Raw genomic sequence first — 26,123 nt, forward strand, 5'->3', positions numbered from 1 at the left:
TAGTACACGATGTGACTATACACATCACAGCATGTAAATAGTAAAATGTTGGCGTTATTTTGTCACTTATTGAGCAGTAGGCTAGCTGGAGCCGTTGACCTCCAGTCTTTGTGCTAAGCTAGGCTAGCTGGAGCCGTTTACCTCCAGTCTTTGTGCTAAGCTAGGCTAGCTGGAGCCGTTTACCTCCAGTCTTTGTGCTAAGCTAGGCTAGCTGGAGCCGTTTACCTCCAGTCTTTGTGCTAAGCTAGGCTAGCTGGAGCCGTTTACCTCCAGTCTTTGTGCTAAGCTAGGCTAGCTGGAGCCGTTTACCTCCAGTCTTTGTGCTAAGCTAGGCTAGCTGGAGCCGTTTACCTCCAGTCTTTGTGCTAAGCTAGGCTAGCTGGAGCCGTTTACCTCCAGTCTTTGTGCTAAGCTAGGCTAGCTGGAGCCGTTGACCTCCAGTCTTTGTGCTAAGCTAGGCTAGCTGGAGCCGTTTACCTCCAGTCTTTGTGCTAAGCTAGGCTAGCTGGAGCCGTTTACCTCCAGTCTTTGTGCTAAGCTAGGCTAGCTGGAGCCGTTTACCTCCAGTCTTTGTGCTAAGCTAGGCTAGCGGTGGGTGTGTCAGACAGAGTTATGGCACGGAGATGAGAGTGGTATGTATGGACTTATCTAACTCTGGGGGATACGGTGAATAAGCTAAGTCCCAAAAAGTCAGTGTGTTCCTTTAAATGAACAGTGAAACATTTGTGTTAATTTCAGTGAAAACATTGAATATAAAATAGCAACTTGTTAGAAAGGAACTCAATAGAAAATACAACTTAACAAAAATTAAACATTTAGGCCTACTGTAAACCAAACTGGCCTGAACTGCCCATTCCCATTTCCATGGCACTTTTAAATGCTGCATAGGTGTTTTTCACAGGAATTCTACAAATTAATGAACATGTGTTGGCAGTTGGGAACATTGCTAGTTCATCATCATGTTCATGAAGGAAGGACAGCTCTGGCTGTGTTTGAAATCCCATTGCTGGAATCCTCTCCAATCCTGTGGCAAATATTAAAACGTGCTGCAGGGAAATTGGAGCTGCATCTCCACCTGTCCAGAAGTGATAAGACATATTTATGAATATAAACTCTTTTCTTTAAGTACTTTGTAAAGCCGCATGATTCTGGACATTTTTTTGTTTCAAATAGAGATCACAATTCTGAACAGACAATTAAAAAAATGTTTGTTGCTGCAGTCTATTTTAAAAATGTTAAATTAATTTCAATGAACTAATAAAAAAATATGGGTTGAGTGAATGATTCAATGATTAACTCATAAAGACTTGTTTCATTACTGTATTAATTTGAATGACTATCTTTAATAGTTCAATGACAAATACATTTTCAAGTCACTTGTCGCCACCTGCTGGTGTAATGATGCAATCATTATTTGAAGCACCCAGTTACTTTCAAAAGGTGATTTACTCTATTTTGATCACTACTGTAGACATCAGTGTTTCTATCCAAACTATGTTCTTTGTGAACGAACGTACTTTTCCAAGGTGTAACAGACAGATAAATCTTTGTCAAATAGGAATGATATCATGTGGGTGTTTGAAGCAAGATAACAATTTTTTAGCGATTAATCGTGCACCTCTAGTACTTAGTAGTTAACAAGTAAATATTTCAAATAGTTTTTTGTGATTCTGAGTTTGAAGACTGTCTTACCCTCGACCTCCAGAAGCCAGTCCCGCCAGAATGCAACTGCCCTAGACTCTTGTCTCCTTTTGTGGGAGCCTCTTGGTGAGGTGAACTGTGGCTTGTTTTAAACTACAGTTAGCAAATGTGTATATTTATTTTTATTTGCTGTTATATTTAATTAATTGGCCAAATGGTGTTTTGTGGTGTGGGCAAAGGCCTGAAAGTTTCAACCCGGAGAGCAGATTTGTACTCTTTTTAAAACCAATTATTGTTTGATATTTAGTTTGCTTTATAGTTTATTATATTTGTATCCAGAATTACAGTTTGAAGGTAAAATTACACCTAAACTGTAAAACAGAAAATTAAAGTAAAATATCTTAATTAGTATCTTAACAGTGTTTTCTATAAAACTTTTAATGTAAATTTCTGTGAAGTTTTTGAACTTTATTTGACTTAAGATATTTTACTTTAATTTTACGTTTTTTGTTTTGGCAGCCGTAGCTGCCAGTCATTTGACCGTTTTTTTAGGTTTTTATTTTTTACAGTGTAAATATAAAACTAATAAGATTTACTTTAAAATTCCAAAGAATAATGTTAAATTGTTAGTATGGACATAAACCTTTAATACAATGAGCTAAATATTTTATTACAGATTATTTCTGTCATTTTACATACATTTGTATGTAATTTATGAAAACAGAAAAATAATACAGTGATGTTCCTGTATAAAAAAAACGAGAATTACTGTAATTTGTCATTAATGATATAATCCTTAAAATAACAGTCAAGTTGTTTATTTACATTTATTGTTTGTATAGATACTGTATAAATAATACAGTGAAATAATCATGTATAAAAAACAGAATTACTCTAATTTGTCATTAATGATAAAATAATGGTCAAGTTCTTAATTTACAGACATTGTTTGTAATTTTACATGAATTTGTATGTAATTTATGAAAACAGAAAACTACTGTATAAATAATAGGGTAATTCCCTGTATAAAAAAATGAGAATTAGGCTACTGTAATTTGTCATTAATGATAAAATAATAGTCAAGTTGTTAATTTACAGATATTGTTTGTAATTTTACATGAATTTGTATGTTATTTATGAAAACAGAAAAATAATACAGTGATGTTCCTGTATAAAAAACGAGAATTACTGTAATTTGTCATTAAAGGGGCTATATGCAACTTTTCCCCCAAAATAAACGTAACAATAGCCTTTTTATTTTACCATTTATGACTCAAACATCTCCTGATGAGCATACTGACACCTTGTCCGCTCACAGTGGGTGCACCTATAAGCCTGTATCCTAGTTTTCCTATTTTCTGGCGGGTCGTTTTTTCCCGCGCTGTCTGCGGATGTGACGTCACCACCGCTGCGAGAGCGAGCAGAAAATAAGAGCAGTTCTGTTTTTTGGCCACAGGTGTCAGTCGCGAGTTTAAATTTCAGAAAAACGCATATAGCCCCTTTAATGATATAATCCTTAAAATAACAGTCAAGTTGTTTATTTAGATATTGTTTGTAATTGTACATCATTTTAAACATAATTCTAAATTACAAGAAAATACTGTAAAAAAACCTGAAGTTTTTTCTGTAAAATAAGGATTTGTTTTTTACAGTGTAACCTTATTGGTTGCACCTCCAATGCGTCACACACATCTATTGTGAGTGGTGGATTTCAAACCTCAAAACGCCCCTTTTTTGCATCTTGTGAAAACGATATACCCAAATGAAAATGTCTACAGCTCTTAAACCCTATGGTCTATAATCTTAAAACTGGTCTCATTTTAAACTAGACACTTGAAATGTTGCTACCCAAGAGTCATAATAACTCAAAGTAATATGGGAACAGAGTAATATACATGTAAATATACATGTAAGTGACTCACGTTTTTTTTTTTTTTTTCACTTAGGGAAAAAAATATGATAATTTAATGTTAAGAGCCTGAAAATAACTTAAATATAAAACTGAATGTCTAATCATGACATGATTCAAATATGAGGATGATTCTCTCAGTAATGTAGCTTCTGTAAGCTTTTATGTCAAGAAAAGTCTAGGCGTCCTTTCAAAAAGGCCATTTATTTCAGAACATTTGCAATTGTAAAGAGTAGTTTTTCATTCAAATAAATCTGCAATAAACTGCTAATTATAATGGATAAACAGTTACGACGCATGCGCGAGAATATGACGTAGCGCCAGCGTTCGGGAATCGATGAAATGCACGCTTTAGTCCGATTTTGAGAACTACACCGAGACCTAAAGCACGATCAGTGTAGAATTCAACAGCTTAGACACGCGCGTTTTACTCTGCCTGTAAACAAATCTCTTCTGGGTCATCTGTCCGAACGCCGGATCTGCGTCATATTCTCGCGCATGCGTCGTGGAGGCACACACGGAAGACAAGAAAAAGTTGGATAAAGGTGTTATTTTGATTTTTTTTTGCGCACAAAAACTATTGTCGTCGCATCGTAAAGTTATTGTAGAGCCACTGTGGTGAGATGGACTTTGTAACGACGGTTTAAGTGCCTTTTAAGCGTCTTGGGAGTGTAAATGTACTGAATGCCAATGGAGGCCTATCTGAAGCCTTTCTCAGCATCAGCTTTACACTAAAATATCTTCATTTGTGTTCCGAAGATGAACGGAGGTCTTACGGGTCTCGAACGACATGAGGGTGAGGAATTAATGACAGAATTTTCATTTTTGGGTGAACTAACCCTTTAAGCCTTGTTTATACTCGCCGCGGCCGCAAGAGCGCGAGGGTGCGCGCGGCAAAAATGACGTCAACGCGGAGGGGGCGGTCTCGCGCGTTGGCTCCGCAAGACCCCCCCATTTCGCCTGCCGGTGCGCAGCGCATTTAGAGACAGCGTGCTGGTGTTATGAAAGCCTACGCAGTAAGCACTAGTAGTAGTCACCAAAGCCTGCTTACGTAAACTGCGCAAGATAATGCCTTTTGATTGGTTACTAAGTCCGTCAATCAAACCTTTGTTGGAAAGGCATTGGCTGGACACCGAGTGCCTTTATCCAACGAAAACCATGGGCGCAATGATTGACAGCTCACCAAGCCTGTAAGGCACTTCCTCTATATGATGCATCACAGGAGAGACTCTGATTGAAGGAGAGAGACGAGGGTTGAACCATTTCACGTGGAAGAGACTATTCTAGCAGGGGGAGTTTTCCAGAAACGGATTAGAATCGATATTTCATTGAAAATGGACATGATTGATTATGCTAACTCAAAACTCCCTTGCAAACATTTTTTCCCTATTTTTTGTTGTTGTTTTGGATTAAAAAGTGGGATGCATTTTGAAGGTGGACCCTTACACAGAGATGTATGCGGGTGTTTATTGGATTCGTCCGATCTGATCTGAACAACAGGAGATGAAAGATGAGTACGGCTAATATTATGCTAATGTTTACATGGCCGGTCCTTTAGCATTTCATTTAACCCTTTCTTCTCTGGTGTATGTATTGCAAAAACAAGTTCAGAACATGAATCTTGAGTGTTTTGGCTTTCAAATGATGCATAATTTGTGATAGTTGATTGAATATTTTGTATAAAACAAAAGTAAATAAAAGTACAGACATGCCCACTTCCCACAAACCGGTGTTGTGCGAAATTGTGTGAAACATGAAAACCAGACATGAATGCATGCAAACCATGAACGCTGAAGACATTCACAACATGTGTAACTACTCATCTTTTATATTGGAAAACGAGAAAAATGTTTAATTCAATTAACATTGAGCCTCTAAACAATCCAATAAATGTTATTCAGAGCCTCTAAACACAATCCAAGAAATGTTTTTTGAACCGTCCCTTCACATAAAAGAAAACCAGAACAAATGAAGAGAATATTTTAAAGAAAAAAGTAGGACCATAAGCATTTCTCCTTACAAACACAAACATTTTTGTACCTGCTTCTCAATCAAAACACTATATGTAGGTAAACAAACAAATGTTCTCCAGATACTTTTTAATTCAACTTGGGAAAGAAACTTGTAAAAATGGCCCATTTATTCTACCAGACTCTCCATCTTGTCCTTCAGGCAGTCTACAGGTAGAACAAGAAGTCATCCAGGTTCATGTTGGGCTCCTTGTGAATGCTCTGACCAACCAGGAAGGCCAGTTTGTGGGCATACTGACATGGTGCAGGCACTCGGATAATCCCCTTAAAGACGAAAGAGAGCCATGAAGAATACACGAGACGGCACATAGTATTGTAGAGCTGTTAGCAGTAGAAGGATACTGATCTGCATGGTTGTTACCTGCCAGTTGTAGTACATGTGGCAGAGTTTGTAGGTGAGTCTCTGCATGTGATCTGGTTTGAGGTCGCTGTTGTCATACACTACATTGTAGTGTGTAGGTGAAACGCAACCAAAGCGCACAGCCTGACTTATTATGAAGAAATCGTACCTGAAAGCAGAAGTAGCATTAAGAGGAGCGGTTTGAATCATTTTACTAATACAAAATGGCTAATATTAGGGTATCTGGAGAGTTTTTATAACCTTTATGATCCGCAACAAATGTCCATTCACAACAAACCCATATAATCTCAAAATAAATCATGCATCTCATATCCTTTACCTAATAAATAGTGCTGGGGCCTCAAGACATTTTGTTCAATATACATGTGCATATCTATTAAAATTGATTTATGTACCAACATGTTGTTAAAGGGATAGTTCACCCAAAAATGAAAATTCTGTCATCATTTACTCACCCTCAAGTTGTTCCAAACCTGTACGAGTTTCTTTGTTCTGCTGAACACAAAAGAAGATATTTAGAAGAATGTTTGTAACCAAGCAGGTAGAGCAACCATTGACTACCATAGTAGGGGAAAAATACTATGGTAGTCAATAGTTGCTCTCTGTTACAAACATTCTTCTAAATATCTTCTTTTGTGTTCAGCAGAACAAAGAAACTCATACAGGTTTGGAACAACTTGAGGGTGAGTAAGTGATGACAGAATTTTCATTTTTGGGTGAACTATCCCTTTAAATATGAGGTTGACCAATATTGGATTTTTCTGACACAATGTTTAAATAAAAGGCAATAAACAGATTATTGTAACGATACAGGTACAAACTACATATTGAATGTGTTAATGTTCTTAAGTCTTTCTTTTAATGTGAGGAGGCAGCCTAGAGAGAAGCCGCAAAGGTTTAAATTTAATTAAAAAGCAGATAGTTTATAATGTAATCAAAATACAACAACAAAAAAGTTATGCGTAATGTAGGACTTTTAATTATAAATAAGCTCAAAATACATTTGGAGTCTTATGTTGAAATGTCTTCACTACAACCAGGTGCTCATTTAAGAAGATGGTGATAAAATATGCATTCTTACCACCATCTATACCATATTCCAATATAAAAACCATAAGGTAAATATTAGCTATGTTTACATGGGGCTGAAACGATTCCTCGAGTAACTCGAATTCAAAAAATAATCAAGGCAAAGTCCAAAACTTAATTTAGTCCATTTAACTACACACACTCATGTTGCATAAAGACAATTTTTGTGTAAGGACTCGGAGTATGCGCGGATTGAGGTTATATCCGCGGGTCAGGTGGGTAAAGTAATAAAAAGTAACATTCCAAAAATTGCGGGTGGATGAGAAATACGCATCAGCTGAAGAGATACGAGCACTTGAAACGCATGAAGCAACCAGCATGAATGGAGTTTGCACATGCATCACCATAGGCCTATGTGAAATGTTTAATGGGACTTTATATATACTTGATATCTCTGAAATACACCATTAAAATGTCGTCAAAGCTAAGCACAACAAATAGCAGAACAAGCTGTAACTGTTGTGTGCGCGTGTTGCGCAACACTCCTGCATTCAGAGCTGCGCGCTTTCATTGATTTGCTTAATTTAAATCTCACACTTTAATGATATTTATAGCTCCTAACTTAATAAAAACAAGCTGTGTTACTATGATTAATGATTAGCTCAAAATGTAGATATGCATGTGCGATGTAGGCTATTTTATCTATAATAATAAATTTTATTTGTAACGCACATTACATTAAACAAAATCTCAAATATTAATATATAATTATCTGAATTAAATACAAACACCTCTCGCTTTTGCTCACGTTCCAGCAATTACTCCTCAGTGTGCTGTATAGGTTGTGGACCCTGGTTTAGGTTTTTTAAGAAATGTGATTTTTTTTTTAAAGCAACCTACTTCAGTGTAGCTAATGTTACGACAGCATCACGCTTAACACTGAGAATTTGAATAATTGTAATGTGACGATCGGGTGTGGATATCTAAATCAGAGAAAATCACGTGCGGGTGGATGGTTTGTTTTTAACAGCGGATTCGGTGACATTAGAGCTGATCCGCGCATCTCTAGTATGCCCATCTCTACTCTTGTTCTTGTTCCAAGTTAGCTTCAATATTTTTTGCTTCTTACAAAAGTGTGATCACTTCCGCTGCTTGCGGAAACTACGCCAGATCGTGTACAGACCTTGCGCACCGGAAGTGATCGCACGCTCAAGGCTGTTGGAAATAGTGGTGTATTAGAGGTAAAAATTATATAAATACTGTTTGGTTTCTCGCACAAACCGATCGTTTAATGTCTTAAGACATCAATGTGTCGTCACGAGCCGCGGGATTTAATTTGGATTTGTCTGTGCATGTTTTTTTACTCTCATAGATTTTGTTACCATTCACATGCATTATACGACTGACAGACTGCAACGGTTAGAGTTAAATTTTCATTTGTGTTCTACTGAAGAAACAAAGACACCTACATCTTGGATGCCTTGGGGGTAAGCAGATAAACATCAAATTTTCATTTTTGGGTGAACTATCCCTTTAAGGCTAACGATTAATTTATATTTAATTTAAACGGCTGTATTTGTTTAAATTGACACCCCTAATACGCACCACTCTGGACGAGTGACCTCAGAGTCGATGACTGTTCCAGGAGGAGGGTTGGCAATTTTGCCATCAATCCGGGCAAAGAATCTGGAGCTAATGCGCTTTTTCACCACCACAACTGTCAGCTTGGGCCTGTATGCAAAACATAAATGTGAATACAACCAAGGGAATTCAACATCCCCATAGTGTGAATGTGTCGGCATGAAGTGTGGCTTACTCATAATCTTGCCCCATGGTCTTGATGGACTGCATGATCTGAGAAACTTCGTCGTCCACCACGCTCTGCAGCATGCCATCTCCAACTCCATCTCGGTACACGATGATGCGTGAGGGCAGAGAACTGTTGTACTTCAGATAGGCCTTCAGAGCAGCTAAAGAGAGACACAGATTTAGTATAGAGTGCTGCAGGGATGATGTATTTTGTAGGCCAACTTGCAAGTTTGCATCACCCTGGTTCCCATGACATTTTTCCATTGGCCCCTATTGCGGAATGCAAGACATGTGGCCAATAGGGGTGTAACTATATATTAGGGCTGAACGATATGGACAAAATTTCATATCTCGATTTTCATGCCAGATATCTCGATATCGATACAATACGATATGACTACGTGTTCGGTGAAAACCAGAATCTGAATTAAAATGTGTTTGATTTAAGCCTACATTTCAAAAATTAGTGTCAGAAAATGTATTGTTTTTAAGCCTTTGGCACGTACGATCACACAGGTGTAATCAGTCTAGGCTGGTCCCTGGAGCGGATGATCAAGAGCATCACATGATCAACAGAGACAGGCGCGCTCAGAGCGGTCATATAGCACAACTTTTCAGTGTTTTCAACCACATACTGTTTATTTTAGGTTTCAAACATATAAATTCACATAAGTACTAAAAAAAACAATACATTTAGAGTTTGTAAAATACACACTGATGTCTATGGAAGAGGTAATAATAATCCTTTCCATTATAATTCGACACGTTTTATTCATATCAGATACACATTGTAAGTAACTTCAATGTTTACTCTATTCTATTCCCAGTTCACCAGCCACTTACTTTGAAGTATTTCGGGAGAAGTGGATGAATTCACGTGTTGTAAACATAGAGGTTGTAAATCCAACAGATCCGATTCTCTGAACTGCGTCCGCGGCACAAACTAATGCTGCCTTCACGTGCTATCGGAAATTTGATGATTCCGACTTCTGAAATCGTGATTCAAAATGTGAGGGGGTTCATGTGCAATGTTTACCTAGGAAACTCATATTTACGATAATTCCGAGAGCACGTGAAGGCAGCATTACACGCGATCGTTATAAAGGTGTTTAAACAACAATATACTTCCACTTGCATGTATTTGACAATCGGAATATCAGATATTTCATGCCATAGCTAACACATTTGTGAATATTCTGAATAAAAAAGGAAAAAATGACAAAAGCAGATCATCATTCATTCAGCGCTGTTGCTGCTGCGGTGTGTCACGTGACAAGCAATGACGTGTCACCATGGAAACCCCCCCCCCCTCTCAAGTCCCTGAAGTGCGCGCGCGCGCGCGCTGGCTTTAGCGGTGCATTCAAGGGCACTCAAACTGATGTTTGTTGTGACTGCCAGAGTTGTATGCAGGGCGAACGCGGAGAGGGGAAATCTATATCGTCTATATCGTTGCTTTTTTCGATAGTAATATCTTGAAAGTTCATATCTAGATATAGATACGATAACGATATATCGTTCAGCCCTACTATATATCGTGTCACAATATATCGCAATACAAAAACTCAACAATATGTATCGTGGATAGTGACAATTAAAAAATTTTCAGAGTTTTAGGCCACATCCACACGAAGCCAGAGCTTTCCCTAGCCAACCTTTTTTCCCTTGTCTCAAAAAAAACGGCATATACATGAAACCACTGAAACCGACACAAAACGACCATGCCAGACCAGTATGTGCTGCTGTGATTCTGCTACAGAGATACACTAAAAACAGAGAAGACTTAGGGTGATGACATCATCGTTTCACAGATTGGCTGTACACACGAAAACGCAAGGGTGTAATTTTCATATTTATCCACTCTGGGACCCGATTAAAAAAAATTGCGGTTTCAGGCTCCCAAAACGCTGGGTCCATAAAGACGAAACGCTGATACGATACAAAATTGTTTACATATACAGCTAAACGCGTCTGCGTGTGTACAAGGCATTAAGTGTCAGTACTACTGGCATTTTGGCAACATTCTCTGTTGTTGTTATTGTTTGTTCAAGAGTGAAAGAGAACTCGATGTGTGCACGAGACTGGCGCAACTAGGGATCTGATTGAGATGCAGCCACACAGACAGGACACTGACATACAGCGCGTTCTCTTGTGTCTTGTCATGCCAAGATGGTTTAAAAGCATTTACATAAATAATACCCCTTTTCCACCAAGGCAGTGCTAGTGCTAGTTCAGAGCCAGAGCTAGTCCCAGTTCATAGTTGGTTCGACTGAGGAGCTTCTAAGAACCGGTTTGCTTTTCCACCTGCTGAGAGCCACAACAGAGCCATGTCTTACGTCACTGTATACGCCTCATCTTTCTCAGCAACGCTAGCGAGGCAGCGGCAGTGTTGCCAAGTTGGGCTACTTCATCACTGTTGCCGCGGCTGTTTTTCATGTCCGCGGGTTGAGGCGACCCCAATTATGTGATATTTAGCCCCGGGAATGCGAATTTAAGTAGGCAACCATGCCAAAAAAACACATATTTTACCCCCAAATGTGCTTTTTACCGGGGAAGCCCCCCTGAAACGCGATTGGGCTTGTTTTGAGTAGCAATTGGGTGGGTTTTGTTGTGAAAACCTGGCACAAACACACCAGGCTTGTTCGAGATGCATCGGCGCTGCGTAGACCGATCCACGTATGATATTAAAAAAAACGCATCAGTGAATCAAAAGGAGTCGTGTGCTCTCGCTGGACTCGTTATCATACGGCGATCGGTCTCTGCACAGCTGCGAACAAGCCTTCCATCAACAATGCAAACGTTGCGTTACTATTCATTCACATGGCTTTACGATCCTACATCGGCATCAAAACACAACGAAAACACAGCGAATCCAACGCATTCATGCAGTTCGCCGTAATTTGTATAGACGGAGATTACAAACGAGCAGCAGCTGTTAGCTCCATTAGCTGCTATTTCAACAATGGCGGATCTCAAGTTTGTGTTGGTCTTGTTGACACCGCCCCCAGCGCCTGACGGAATCGGTTCCTACTTCTAGCCCTGTTCTAGCCCAGCAATGTTTTGGTGCTACTTAAAGGGTTAGTTCACCCAAAAATGAAAATACTGTCATTAATTACTTACCCTCATGTCGTTCGACACCCGTAAGACCTCCGTTCATATTCGGAACACAAATGAAGATATTTTAGTGTAAAGCTGATGCTGAGAAAGGCTTCAGATAGGCCTCCATTGGCATTCAGTACATTTACACTCCCAAGACCCATAAAAGGCACTTAAAACGTTGTTACAAAGTCCATCTCACCACAGTGGCTCTACAATAATTTTACGATGTGACGACAATAGTTTTTGTGCGCAAAAAAAATCTAAATAACACCTTTATCCAGCTTGTTATTGTCTTCCGTGTGTGCCTCCATCACGCATGCGCGAGAATATGACGTAGCGCCAGCGTTCGGGAATCCATGAAATGCGCACTTTAGCCCGATTTTGAGAACTACGCCGAGACCTAAAGCATGATCAATGTAGAATTCAACAGCTTAGACACGCGCGTCTTCCATGACCCAGAAGCAAAACAAATCGCTTCTGGGTCATGTGTCCGAACGCCGGATCTGCGTCATATTCTCGCGCATGCGTCGTGAAACTAGGCTCTGGCTCCGATCTAGCTCTAGCACTGCCTTGGTGGAAAAGGGGTATAAGAGCGTGATCATATAATGTAACGCTAGGCAAAAAATTATATAAAAACGAACGCTGCGTTAATTGCATTAAATATTTTTAATGCGTTAAAATGAATCGCCCGCGTTAACTTGCCCAGCACTAATATTAATATATATATATATATATTGTTGAATACAATGTAAAATAATGCAATAGGGTAATATTTGGGGGTCCTGATAATGCCAAATCTTTTATGTTACCAGTAAAAAGTGGCCAACATTATTTAAAATGTATCTAGTCAGTGACAGATGCAAGCATATTAGTCTAAAATAATTCTGTAGTTTCAGCTTCAGAATCAATCGTTTTTTTTAAATTCTGGTGTCACCAATTTAGAATTTCAATCAACAGTACATTTTTTGTTAACCTTTTACCATTTGTCTTGGATTATCGCAATAATATTGTATTGTGATATGTATCGAATCGTGACATGAGTGTATCGTTACACCCCCAGTGGCCAACAAAATTTTAATTCTTGCACATTTTTTTCCAAGATAATTGTCACAAATTAACAACTTTCATGAACTTTAAAACCTAAATACAATAAGCAGAAGTAAAAAGCTAAAGTTAGTCTATGAATTAAGCTTTTAGAAATGAACACCCACTAAGTTTCCAAAAACTCTTTCAATCTTATTTCAAATCTACAAGTTGGAATGTTTGAGAGAATAGTTTGTAAAAGCATAATTATAAATGAGGCTGTGAAAGTGGACTAGCAAGTAGATGAGTTTTCCTCTTCTGCGGGATGACGTTTAATATCACCAACAAACAAACTCTGTAGTGCCATTCAGCTACTTGTTAGCAACTGCATTTATCAGGAAAAGAAAAGAAAAAACGTATTTAATATCTTGAAATTGTTAACTAAAGATATGGAATGACACGGTAAGTTAATTAAATAATTTTCTTTCTTTTTTTTTTTTAAAGAAAAGGCAAAGCAGCAAGATGAAACTAAAAACCAAAATAATTTTGGTTGCAACATTTCTCACCTTGCATCAACCCTTTCAGTGCATCAATGATCTCCTGACCACAGTTTTGCAAGACGCACTTGGAGAACCACCTGAAAAGATAACAAAATCATTATAAAACAATTAAGTACAACCACATAATCTAAGATTCTGAACTCTATTAACTGTAGTTTTAATTGATGACAACAACAGTATTTTCACTAAATCCTATCAACTACTTAGTCCACCAGTAACCAGAAAGCAAGATTCCCTTCTAACTCAAAACTTAACTTTCATTTACTTCAAATGTTTTGCAGTTTCTTGAAAAACATCCACAGTAAGTCTAACATAATGTTGAAGACAGAATTTTAAGATTATCTTTGTTTAAACAGTGCTATCTTCAATTCATTATATTACCTGGACATGCCCTGGTTCAGACTGGCCACCAGTGCTCCAATGGATCTCTTCCCAGCAACAGTGTCATGGTAACAGTCTATGCCTACAATCATCAGCTGTCTGAGCTAAAAGACAAAGATTCAATTTGTGATCTGACACTTGGCACAAGCCAACAGAACAGCAGTCATTTGAGAGTCTTACTGGGATTTGTACACTCCACAGCTCTCCTCCCATTTTGCAGTTCATCTGCAAAGCAATCTTGGTGGCCACAGTCATAAGCATTTGAGGTTTGCTGATGGTGCGAGCCACCACACACTGGCTGGGAGTGGGGCAGTCCACACACAGGTACTTTTTCACACAGTCGTACTTGTCCTTTCGATTGGTAGACAGGATCACCACCACCTGTGGAAGGCACAGAAGCAGTTTGAAACAAAAGCTCTGGATATTCAAATTGTGCATGAATGCAATTACTGGTCTCACCATCTGTGTTTCACGTGTTACGTTCTGTTGCAGGGCTCTCAGGACAGATTCCAGACAATCCTCATACTCAATCCTGCTTGGGCAGGAAATGCTTATTAACATGAAAATGGAATGGAGAGTTTTTGACAATCAAAGGTTCAAACAACTCACATAATGGCCCTCTGCATGCGGATTCCCATGGGCCCAGCCACTCTGTTGAGAGTTTGAAGCAGAGATTGGGCAACGTCTGCATTCCGGCGTGGGTAAAACATCAGCCAGTTGTTCAGATTCATGCAGCTTTGCAGAGGGAGACCTCTCATCTCTTTAGACCAGTCAGCTGCCCGTGGGTTATACTCATACTAAGGGATGAAAACAAAAGAGAATAATCAAGCCCTCAATGAAACGGTTACATTATGAATGCCTTCTGTGATATGACGCTGTCTGTCTTACCGCTCTGCCTCCCTGTATAATCCTCTCAGAGGGCAGGACTCTTCCATTCAGACTCAGCAGTCGGTTCTCAAAGCTCAGACCCCAAGTTGTAAGCTCATTCTGCACATCTGCATTTCTAGTGTATGTGAGAGCCGATAAGATATACAAATATCCATAATTAAGAAACGGAACACCCTATCAGTAGGGTTGGTGTAGAACCTGTACCTGTTGATGTTGGAGATTAAGCGGTTAATTCTGCTCTCTCTCTGTTCAGGACTCAGTCTTGTGTGAGAGGCAAGATCCTTCATGATGGTGAAATCAGCGCGCATCTTATCTGTCAAACCTTCAAGGCAAACAAATGTATGCAGGTCAGATAGTTGTTTACATCTGAAAACAAAACTTAAACGCGTTCTATTCCATATTTCACTCCATGTCTATTAGTTTTGAGGTCATCTATATGTTAATGTCCACACCTCACCTTTCACGTTGAGGTGTAAACAAAGTTTTGTACAATAAAACGGTCTAAAAATCAAAAATGTCCCATTCACCTTAATTACCACCTGTCATTGACTTTAAGCAAGTAGCAAATCATTAACTGAGTAGGTACTGAAATTTGATAAGGAACAAACTTTATAACATAAAAATAATAGGTTCTATATAGTATGAATGATATCTGGATGCACTGCATTAGCCATGTTATCGCAGTCACATAGGGTAGTCAATATAGGGTCATATTGCTTTACTGCCCTTTACAAATCCTCTCGTTACTTATGGGAGAGAAAAGAATCAGATGAGTACTTCACAGCAGAAGTAGTAGGTCATCCGGGGGCTTTTTGCTTGCTGTTGTATGAATACTTTGACTTTAGACATACTACTGATTTTACATACTGACTTTTACCTACTATATAATAGACTAGTAGCAGCCATATTCAACTGCATGGAAGGTTTTGTCAGTGTCTTGAATTGCACTAAGGATTGTGGCTATTAAAAAAGGACAAGTCTTTTTTTTATCACCAATGCAGTGCATTCAGATACATCACATGACAGAAAGTGGCACTCTTCAAACCATTAATGGGTCTTCAAAAGACTTGCCTGTGAGGTAGCAGAACTCTGGAACGAGCATGGCAGGTCCCGGTGGAGGACGTCCTGCAGGGCCGGGTCTCTTCACACGACTAACCAGAAGAGCCTGGTTGCCATCTGTTACGTCCAGACCATATTGCTGGAGACGAGGAGAATGAATTGAGTATGACCATAAAATTCTGCAACTGATGTCAAAATAATTCCCTGTATCATTAGGCTACCGTTTTGAAATAGTTCGTAAAGGAGATCTCTGCATCTCCCTTCTTGAATGTGTTGTTAGGGGTATGATCCCAGGCAATGTCATCAATCCTGTACGTCTTGTTATTGTACCTATAAATAATAATTTATTAAACACCATTAGTTTGTACATTCTCACGTTAAACCACTTTACCAATTAAATACTTTTCCAAGAAAAACTCACGTTACTGTTCAAAAGCTTGGGGTCAGTATGAATGTATTAATAAAGAAATTAACACTTTTATTTAGCAAAAACACATTAAACTGATCAAAAATGACAATAAAAGACATTTTACATTGTTACTAGAAATTTCTATTTCAAATAAATGCTGTTTTGAATGATAATTGACATGGAATTGTGATGAAATATTGATCGTATTGTATTTCTGATCAAATAAATGCTGCCTTGGTGAGGATAAGAGACGTTTGAGTATATGTCAATGTTCTCATTTTACTTGGTCAGAATGATCAGGCCCACAAGTTCCTTCGTGCAGGCTTCAGCGAAGCGCTTCTCTCCACACTGCTGCCTCAGACTGTACATGAAGTCAAGGACTGTCTCACAGCGCAGAACCTTGTGGCTCACATCGGAGCACAGCATGATGCTTGACTCGTACTCTAGGATGGAGGTCTCAAAGCCAGGCCAAATTGTCAACCTGCAAACACATACGGCCCATTGTTCAATCATTTTCCAGCACCAGGTACTGTATGTGTGCACAGACACATTTCTGTCAATACCTGTGCTGGGGAATGTTGAATGGATCATCAGGATTGTAGTAATGGCGTCCAATCTGCTGCATGTTAAGCATCCTCAGGATTCTACAACACAAAGTAAACAGGACTAGAAGTTAAACACATCATAAATATCAACTATATTTCAAACAGAGTGCATTCTGTTATTACTTCCTGAAGAGGATGTTGTAAAACTGCAGGCATACAGTAGAGGATGGTGGGAGTTCATTGGTCAGTGTGACAGTGATCTCAACCTTCTCTCCATTTCTGGTCTCACTGAGCAGGATTGTCTCCTACAGGCAAATCAACTTATCATTGACCATCAAACTCCAAAGCCTCACAAAAAGCAATTAAATGAAATCATGAGCATGTTGAGGACGTAGAAACATACAGGATTGTGCAGTTTGTTTGGGAGGAAGAGAATTGCTCCATCAAAGGTGTGTGCTTTGCCAAGAGTCTCCTCGTGCTGGAAAAGCAGAGCCGAGCGCAAGCGTCGGGACTCCATAGGTGGCTTATACTCCACGTAGTACTGATATAGAGCCCACAGAGGACGTGAAATCAGCCGAATGAAATTGGCCCTCAGCTCAATGGCAGTGCCTGAAGCGCCTGTGGTCACAAGAGTTTCAAATTTAGTATCATGCATTAACACAACTGTGTACACCAGAACAGGGATGTGGGAAATATACACTACCATTCAATGGTCAAAGTTAAGTTAAGTTATTGCTTTTGAATAAAAAAAAATACAGCAAAAACAGTAACGCTGTTAAATTTTTTACAATATAAAAATGTTTTCTATTTGATTCATTTTAAATATGCAATTTTGTCCTGTGTTGGAAATAGGGCTGGGCGATATGGCCAAAAATGTATTTCGATAAAACTTTTCATATCAGTCCATATCGATAATCATCACGATATTATTTCTTTCTTTCAAATTTAAAGGCAGATTTTTGCTCCTAAGTGAAGGTTGTATTTCTTAATAGAAAAATAGAAATAAATAGAACTAATAGAAAAAATGAATGTTTTAGTTTCTCCATGTTCTAATAGGTGATACTGTTTCTAGTCATGAAACAGGTTTGTGTCGCCTGACTTTGGCATATATCTTCAGCTGCAGTATTAATAATATTACATGTTTTGTAATATGCACATTTGACAGTGAGTTGACAGTAGTAGTTGCTTGAGTTAGGAGGATGCAGATGTAAATTTATGTGCATTAACAAAAACACGGACATCTGTAAAAATTGTAACAACTTATAGTAAAATATATTATGACTGATTTTTATTAAAATTAAGCATTGGTCTTCCATAGTATCGTAGATTTAGATCATGATATTCACTCGAGATGCTCCGATCAGCATTTTTGGGGCCTTTTAGATCATGATAACCACTAGAGATGCTCCGATCAGCATTTTTGGGGCCGATCACCGATTACCGATCACCAAGATCATGATCTGCCGATTGCCGATCACAGAATGACAGGGGAATGGGAATCTTTTATCTATAATCTTGCAGAGTTTGCACCATTTGTAGAAATGAAACTAACTCTAAATTAACTGTATTGAGAAAAAAAAAACTGTAGAAATAGGCTAGAGTCAAGATCTTGAAGAACCACCAAGTGTTTATTTTAGAAAATGAGATAACTTAAGGCTACTGTAGGCCATCTTTCCCAAATAAATGTATATAATTATCACCTAAATATTTGATCATGCAGTGCATTTTTGTTTTTAAAGACAAATTTTCAGGTAGGTCTAACATTAGTATTAAGGTAAGAAATACTAAAGACATTTAATAAGAAATCAAATGTAAATTAATATTGGTCTTCCCTGAATAAATTAAGTTAGATTAATCCTTACACTTAAGGTTGCAAAAGTTAGTCATTGAAGAGCAGTGAGTGTCATAAAGGTTCATCAAACAACACAAGACAGAGAAACTCAGAGACAGCAGCAGTTTATTCGACTGCTGTCACTTTAAGAGCGAACACGGATAGGTTACAAGCAGCTGCACAAACGTTCACTCGCGAGTCACGACGGGGTTTACGTGAATACTCGTCAAGACGGTCATTTAGTACATACATTTGTGTGTATCTGACCATTTCAGCGCAATTTGTACTCGCAAGCTTTTTGTGAGATGGCCTGTGTGTGTGTGCGCGCGCGCGCGCTCACGGTCTGGAGAGCGCGCGAGTGCTGAGCGGTTTGAACACAGTGACGATGCGACACTGCCTCGATTGTGCAAGTGGCAAATCCTGTGTCAACTGTGCAGCTCGATTTTAGTGCACATGCGATGCGCTGATGTGAAGCCATTTGAGCATTTTGAAAGGGAGAGAGAGCGCGCGCACGACGTGATTCACGCTTTTTGTGAACTTACGTCTCACAGAAAGTTTTCAAATGACTGCGCAAGTTATTTAGTACAGAAATAGGAATTGTACCTCACCTTCAGCATTATAATTATTTTACCCGCGCTGGAAAGAGAATGAGACGGTGTCGCTGCATATCATGCCCTAGCTCTCACGGCAGGTGCGGGGTTTATGTGTCGTCAGCTGCGATCGGTTCATGAGATCGGCCTTTTTGGAGACCGCCGATCAATCATCCCAAAGCGATTATCGGCCGATCGAGATCGGTTGCCGATCAATCGGAGCACCCCTAATAACCACAGTTAAAAACATACATACAGCTCTTCACTGCCTTGGTCAAATGTATCTATATGGTTTCTATGGTATTTGTATAAAAAAACAGTAGACATAGCCTAAAAACATTTAGCATAAATGCACAAATTCTATAGCTCAATCACAAAAAAAATACTGTAATAATATTCCATTACTCCTTTAATACATTTAATACATGTCTACATTAATAATATAATATAATTCTATATGAATATCCCACATTTCTGTAAATTATGGATAAGATGGAAAAGCCTTCTGACTGTATCATTGCACACAGTGTTTCTCCTGTTTGTCAGCGCTGTTACATCTGGCATTAAACTAGCTTAAATCACCGAGACATTTGTGTTTTTCGTTGAATGCACGCGCTTCTGGATCTCACAACGCACTTTAGAGTTCACGTGACTGTTCAGAGTGGATCTCTTCTAGTGAGTGAGCGCGCTGCCGTTTGGACTTTAACCAGAGCGGATGGTCTGTGTGATGCGGTTCAAATGAGTAACAATTCGTGCTACCTTTTATCAACAAATTCATCGTCTTTGGAAGATGACTCAAGGTTAGTTTCACTTTTGAATTAACGTTTGTCGCCGCATCCACTCATTTCCACTTGTGTACTTTTGATTGTGCACGTTAAAAGCTGCACGCTGACTGGCTCTGACTGGCTGTTGTCACGTTTATTTCTGTTGCGCAATTGGGTAATCTATAGAGTAAAAATGTCCAGAGCTTATAATCGTTATCGACATGAATTTTATCGCGATTCGATATGATATCGTTTATCGGCCCAGCCCTAGTTGGATATATAATTTCCTTCAGAAATGATTCGAATGTGCTGATTTGCTGCACAAGAAACTATTTTCTTTTCATCAATGTTAAAACAGTTGCTGCTTGATACTTTTGTGGAAACTTGATTTGTTTAAAGATTCTTTGATAAATATATAAAAAGTTATTTTTTATAGAAATATATAGAAAGTTTATTTGAAATATAATTTTTTGTTATTGTAATTTTAATGGAAAATTCCAATTTAAAGGATTAATCTAACTTAAAGGTTTAGTTCACTTCAAAATGAAAATGTCCTGATATTTTGCTCACCCCCGTCTCATCCAAGATGTTCATGTCTTTCTTTCTTCAGTCGAAAATTACGTTTTCAGTATTTTTCTTCACATAATGGTTTTCAATTGCAACCAAAATGTTGAAGGTCCAAATCAATGCAGTTTCAAAGCACTTCAGATGCTCTGCGCGATCCCAGACGAGGAACAGGGTCTTATATAGCGAAACGATCAGTCATTTAAAAAAAAAAAAACGTTTTAACATAAATTGCTTATCTTGCGCTGCGCTGCGACGTGCTAGTGATTGAAAACGTCACACTAGACGTAGACAGAAGTACCGCCCCAAGCGACCGTGCGAGGACCAATACAAACTCCCTTTACCAAAAAACATCACATTTTCAACGTGATTGCCCAATCACTAGCACGTTGCAGAGCAGCGCAAGATGAGCAATTTAAGTTAAAAAGTATATTCATTTTTATTAATTTTTTTTAAAATGACCGATTGTTTCGCTAGATAAGACCCTGTTCCGCGTCTGGGATCACGTAGAGCGTCTTAAGGCCATCAAAGCGTTTTGAAACTGCATTGATTTGGACCTTGAAAATTTTGGTTGCAATTGAAAACCATTACGTGAAGAAAAATCCTGGAATGTTTTCCTCAAAAAAACATATTTTCTTTTCGACTGAATTCATTTTCATTTTGAAGTGAACTAATCCTTTAATCTAATTTATAACCAAATAGAAATTATAAAAAAATTTCAAATTAGTAGTAGTGATTGGCCGATAATTGCGGGTTTTTTTTCGTGTATCGGCAGATACAAGGCTGCTGCGTTCCCCTGAAATGTTTTCCCCGGCATTATTTACAGACAGGCGTCCACAGGCAGCTCTAAACTTTCAACGCATCTTTTAACTGTTTGACTTAGTTGAAATATTACCATACACTTTGAAAGTGAAAACATGTTTCTCTATATGTGCTTGCAACTATAGCCAAGCAAGTTTGCTAAATTAAATGAAATGCTAAATGCTAGGGGTGTAACGATTCATCTACTACATCGATGTATCGATTTATTTTCCTATGATCTAACTACATCGATCTGTGCTCGGCAAGTTGGCCTTCCGGACGACATATATCGATCTAACATCGTTTTAAAAGGTAATCAATCGATTGTATCGATCATAGGAAATAACGCATTGGATTTAAGCACGTCAGACTTTATATGGATGTTTTTTCTTAGCACTTTTAATGATAAAGGCATTAAACGTTACTCGATTCAGTCTGCCTATCTGTGACATCATCGCAACGCACCTGCAGCAGCGCTCATTGAAATGAATGGGATCGTGTCGATTTGTCGCTGCGTGTCGCTGGCTGTGTGAACGGGGCTTGAGAAATCAAAACATAGTATGGCGCATGGGAGAGGAGAAGCCAACGAGCGAGAAATGAACAAGCCACCAGGAGAAAGAGCTACCTGTACTTTCAACCCTTGCTTGTTACCTGTGCATTCCTGACACCAGTGTGCCAGCAGAGCAAGTTTTTAGCACTGCTGGCGACATAGTGAACGCACAGAGAAGTGTTCTGCGGTCAGATCATGGTGATATTTTTGAAAAAGAAATCTGTAGAGTCATTGAAGAGTAGTTGGTTACATTTTATCTTTTGTTAAATATTGTTTGTTTATTAAACTGAGAGTAGTAGCAGGTTCAGCCAGTTTATTCAATCTGAAGAAATGTTGGTTGCACTTTATTTTTGATATTAATATTGTATTTGTATTATTTTAATGTTGAAAAACAACAGCAAAAGTAGCAGGTAAACCTACTATTAATTAAACCTGAAGAGAAGTTAGTTGCACTTTATTTTTGATATTAATATTGGAATATTTTTATGTTGGAAAACAAAAGCAGAAGTAGCAGGTTAACCTACTGTTGAAATGTTGGTTGCACTTACTGTGCTTTTATTGAAAATGTATTGAATATTGAAAATGAGAGCAGAAAAGGTTAACTTCCTGTTAATTCAACCTAAACTGTTGGTTGCACTTTATTCAAATAAAATTTGAATGCATTTGCCATTAATTGTTGTTTACTTGTTTGTTTATATCCATAATTAATTGATATACCGGATTCCCTTACAAGAAACAACAGGAATCTAGGAAACTTCACCTGCACTGACCAGTATCCAGATAATTATTTCAGTCACACAATTTTTGGCTAAAAAGTTACTGAATCGATTTCAAGTCACTGAATCGTTTCGGATCGTATCGTTCTAAATTAACCAATATCGTCCTTGAATCGTATCGACAACCTCAAATCGTGATACGAATCGTATCGTTGTTAAAACGAATCGTTACACCCCTACTAAATGCCTCTTCTATAAAACTGCTTGCCATTGTATTTAGGGAGCTGCAAATATAGACTAGAATGTCAAGCACTTTTCCAGCTAATCCTAAACTAACTTTTCTACACGGAATAGTAAGAAAAGCCCTCTTTGTTCTCTTTATATGTATCTGTGCAAGAGAGCTGTGAGAGAGCGAATGACACCACACAACATCTCCATAAATTTGTGCATGTAGCAATTTAATGTTTATATATTTTAAAGCACTGAATCGCTATTGAATCACGATTAATTAGATTCTTAGCATTTTAAATCGATTATTGACTGAAATCAATAATTCACGATTCAGAAATACATGTTTCAAGATCAATGTATCCGCGATGCATATTGCAAAACAGCAAAAATCAATTCATGCTCATTAACATTTTGGTGTTACCTGTTTTGCACTCTTTCACATGTTCCATGAGTTGGCGAGTGTGGACACCAGAATCATGGAAATCCCGCCTGCGCCCACCTCTCTCCCCTATCTTTACCTGCTGAAAGCCTGCAGAAATCGTGAGCATTGCTACAGGGAGATATAAAGAAAAGAGTAAGATTCAGGATTTGTGAATGTTATAGTATATAATAGTGCAGTATATATTTCCACTAATTGCACTTACCTTCTTCAGACATCGCTCCAGGTGCAGGTCTCCCTCTGCCCACCAGCTGTCCTTCAGGTGCAGTGGGCATAACTGGCTTTGCAGCCTCTTGTGATAATGGTGGTTGCAGCAGAGGAATTGGAATACTAAAAAGCTTATTTCAATAAAGATATATCATATTCAACTAATTATAAATAAACTCACCGCGCCAGAAGCAGCAGGCTCCTGACCACGACCTCTGCCTCTTGATCTCTCTCTTGCTCGTCCCGTCATTTTGGTGCTTTTTCAAATTGCTTTGACTTATTCCCATTCATGCTGTACACACAAGTAAAGTTAGTCGCTTATAATTTGCGTTTGAAAACTCAGTTTGGAACAAACTAGTAATGTGAAGCGTTCATAAACCAACAAAATACGTTTAATAACATGTTTTAACTCATTTCATATAGTCGGTCAAGTTGTGAGCTGACGTGGCTTCTTATCACAGAATGAGGCTGACAATGTAGTTATTGGATAGTATTCTATACAGTGATAAAGTCTACGTCAATCAGCACTGCTTTATTATTATTAAAATACCAGAGAAGGCTTGAAGAACTCAAATACACCATATCTTGATGCGGTCGTGTTTATTGTCTTCATGTTTACTCAGTCAAAGCGTTTCTATCTTTCTTTTATTCAGACTACAGCGCTAGCTACCCACCCAGCAAAAATACGTTGAAAAGACGTCGAAAAGACGACATTGCCAGACGTTTAAACAACGTTCAAATGTGGTTGAAAAGTGAAAGGTGAAAAGACGTCTTTTTAGGTCGTTGAAAAGACGTCTATACAAGGACGTCCCAATTACGTCTAAATTTGGTTGAAAAGTGAAAGGTGAAAAGACGTCCTTTTCATGTCGTTGAAAAGACGTTTATTAAAGCCTAAATTTGGCTACAATGTGACGTCTTTTTCAGGCTTGACAATCATAAATGTATTATTATTCATTATGTAATATTTTCATTATATACTACTAATATTATATTATTATACTCTCAAAATAGGACAACTGACAAAAAGGTAACAATAAAACATTTATTCATACGTCAAATACATCATTAAAAACTCATCACGAAAAACTAATTAAGTGGTTATTGCAGTATATATATCCCTATATAGTACTAATACAGTAATTTTATTTTATATATATATATATATATATATAGAAAGCAGTGTTTCCCCTACAATGTATTCACAGCGGCGCAGCGCCGCCGCTGGATTTTCAGCGCCACTGCAAAATTTCAGTAATATCACATTCACTTACACACCGTAAAGGAGAGAGAGAGATTGACGATGACCAGAGAACTAAACAAAAATGTAGTCTGCTTACACTTTCACGATATCACAGGGCTGTGATATTAATCTTATTTTATTTTCGCTTCCAAGGATTAAAAAAAAGATGATATGAGGTAAAACTATTATAAACTATGCTCGCGCATCGTCTAGCACAACTTCCTTCCCTTCACAGCGCGCGCTGTCATTTCTCCCCAAACATGCATTTAACGTCAGATTCAGCACAATCCGTGATTGTTGTCAAATGCACTCTCCACTTTGGCTAAATTGCAGAACGTGTTTGATTAAATGAAAAGCAAAATAATCCGTGCAATAGACGCTGTTTCCAAGTTCAAGGCGGGGGTGTGTGTGTGCGCGCGACCGCTGCGAAACGGACAGACTTGCACATAGCTTCGTGTGCGCGACTAAACCATCAAATACACAACAAAATAGCCTATATCTCAAAATGACAGGCTTGGAGAGTATTCACTTAAACACAGTTTAGCTTAAATGGTTGTAAAAGGGAGAATGATATTAGATCTGCGTCTTAAAGGGGCAGCATCTAATCAAATTGGTGACGATTGAGCCATTAATGTGAATCAAACAACAAAAGGCAAAGAGAAAATTACTTGCAGTTTTTGTTTTTTTTTACCTTTTTATTAATCATATGATTAATAAAAAGGTTAAAAAATACATCATGTAATAATATTTCACAATATTAGGCTACTGTTTTTTTCCAGTATTTTTGTTTAAATAAATGCAGTCTTGATAAGCATGAGACTTTTTGCAAAAACATAAAATAGTATCCAAACACTTTTTTATTTTTTTACATTTTTTTTTTTACATTTTTCTTACATTTGAGCCCTTGCCCATTAGGAACTTTCTGCACGTCCCTGCAGGTTATTGAAGTAAAATAGGCTATAAGCTAGTCACCTTAAACTAATGAAAAGCTTAATATGGATTTTAATGTTCAAAATGTCTATTTCTATCCACAAAACTTGCCAGAAGTCATGGTTTAAGGTTTTTATTTTATTTTATTTATTCCGGAGGTGCATGCCTCCGGACCCCACGACGAGCGGCTTGGCAACAACCTCCGGCACGTAACAGCACCGCTGCTGGAAAAAATTCTAAGGGAAACACTGGAAAGCATTAAGTGGCATTACGTATGTATTGAAAACGGTAAAAGTGGCACTGTTATATATTAACGCATTTCATTTTTTGTGGCATTGTCAACAACTTAGTGCCTGCACTGTAACCCTGTACTGTAAATTTACAGAGAATTTCTAACAGTATTATACTGTATTTCCATAAAGCAGTAATATACTGTATCTTTTACAGCACATCTGTAAATATACAGCACATTTCTGTTTTCAGCCTGCTAAATTCGTAATACAGTATCACACTGTAAAAA

The 26,123-nt window shown here is 38.1% G+C and overlaps 2 protein-coding genes across 2 annotated transcripts in view; both read right to left on the minus strand.

The window, feature by feature from the left end:
* mfsd14bb (major facilitator superfamily domain containing 14Bb) overlaps positions 1 to 26,123 on the minus strand; it is a 669,309-nt gene that overhangs the window by 487,559 nt on the left and 155,627 nt on the right. The gene's annotated exons all lie outside the window — the stretch shown is intronic.
* LOC307132609 (piwi-like protein 1) lies at positions 5,728 to 23,683 on the minus strand (the record flags this gene model as incomplete). Its single annotated transcript, XM_079827061.1, has 20 exons — positions 5,728 to 5,844; positions 5,942 to 6,089; positions 8,576 to 8,701; positions 8,787 to 8,940; positions 13,465 to 13,535; positions 13,840 to 13,943; positions 14,020 to 14,220; positions 14,299 to 14,371; positions 14,449 to 14,636; positions 14,728 to 14,842; positions 14,932 to 15,049; positions 15,799 to 15,925; positions 16,008 to 16,116; positions 16,479 to 16,676; positions 16,759 to 16,839; positions 16,924 to 17,045; positions 17,144 to 17,358; positions 23,209 to 23,337; positions 23,432 to 23,537; positions 23,615 to 23,683. 20 exons carry the CDS (start codon positions 23,681 to 23,683, stop codon positions 5,728 to 5,730), a joined length of 2,571 nt encoding a protein of 856 aa, XP_079683187.1.

The sequence above is a fragment of the Gobio gobio genome (genome assembly GCF_949357685.1).
Source record: "Gobio gobio genome assembly, chromosome: 10".
Classification (NCBI taxonomy): domain Eukaryota; kingdom Metazoa; phylum Chordata; class Actinopteri; order Cypriniformes; family Gobionidae; genus Gobio; species Gobio gobio.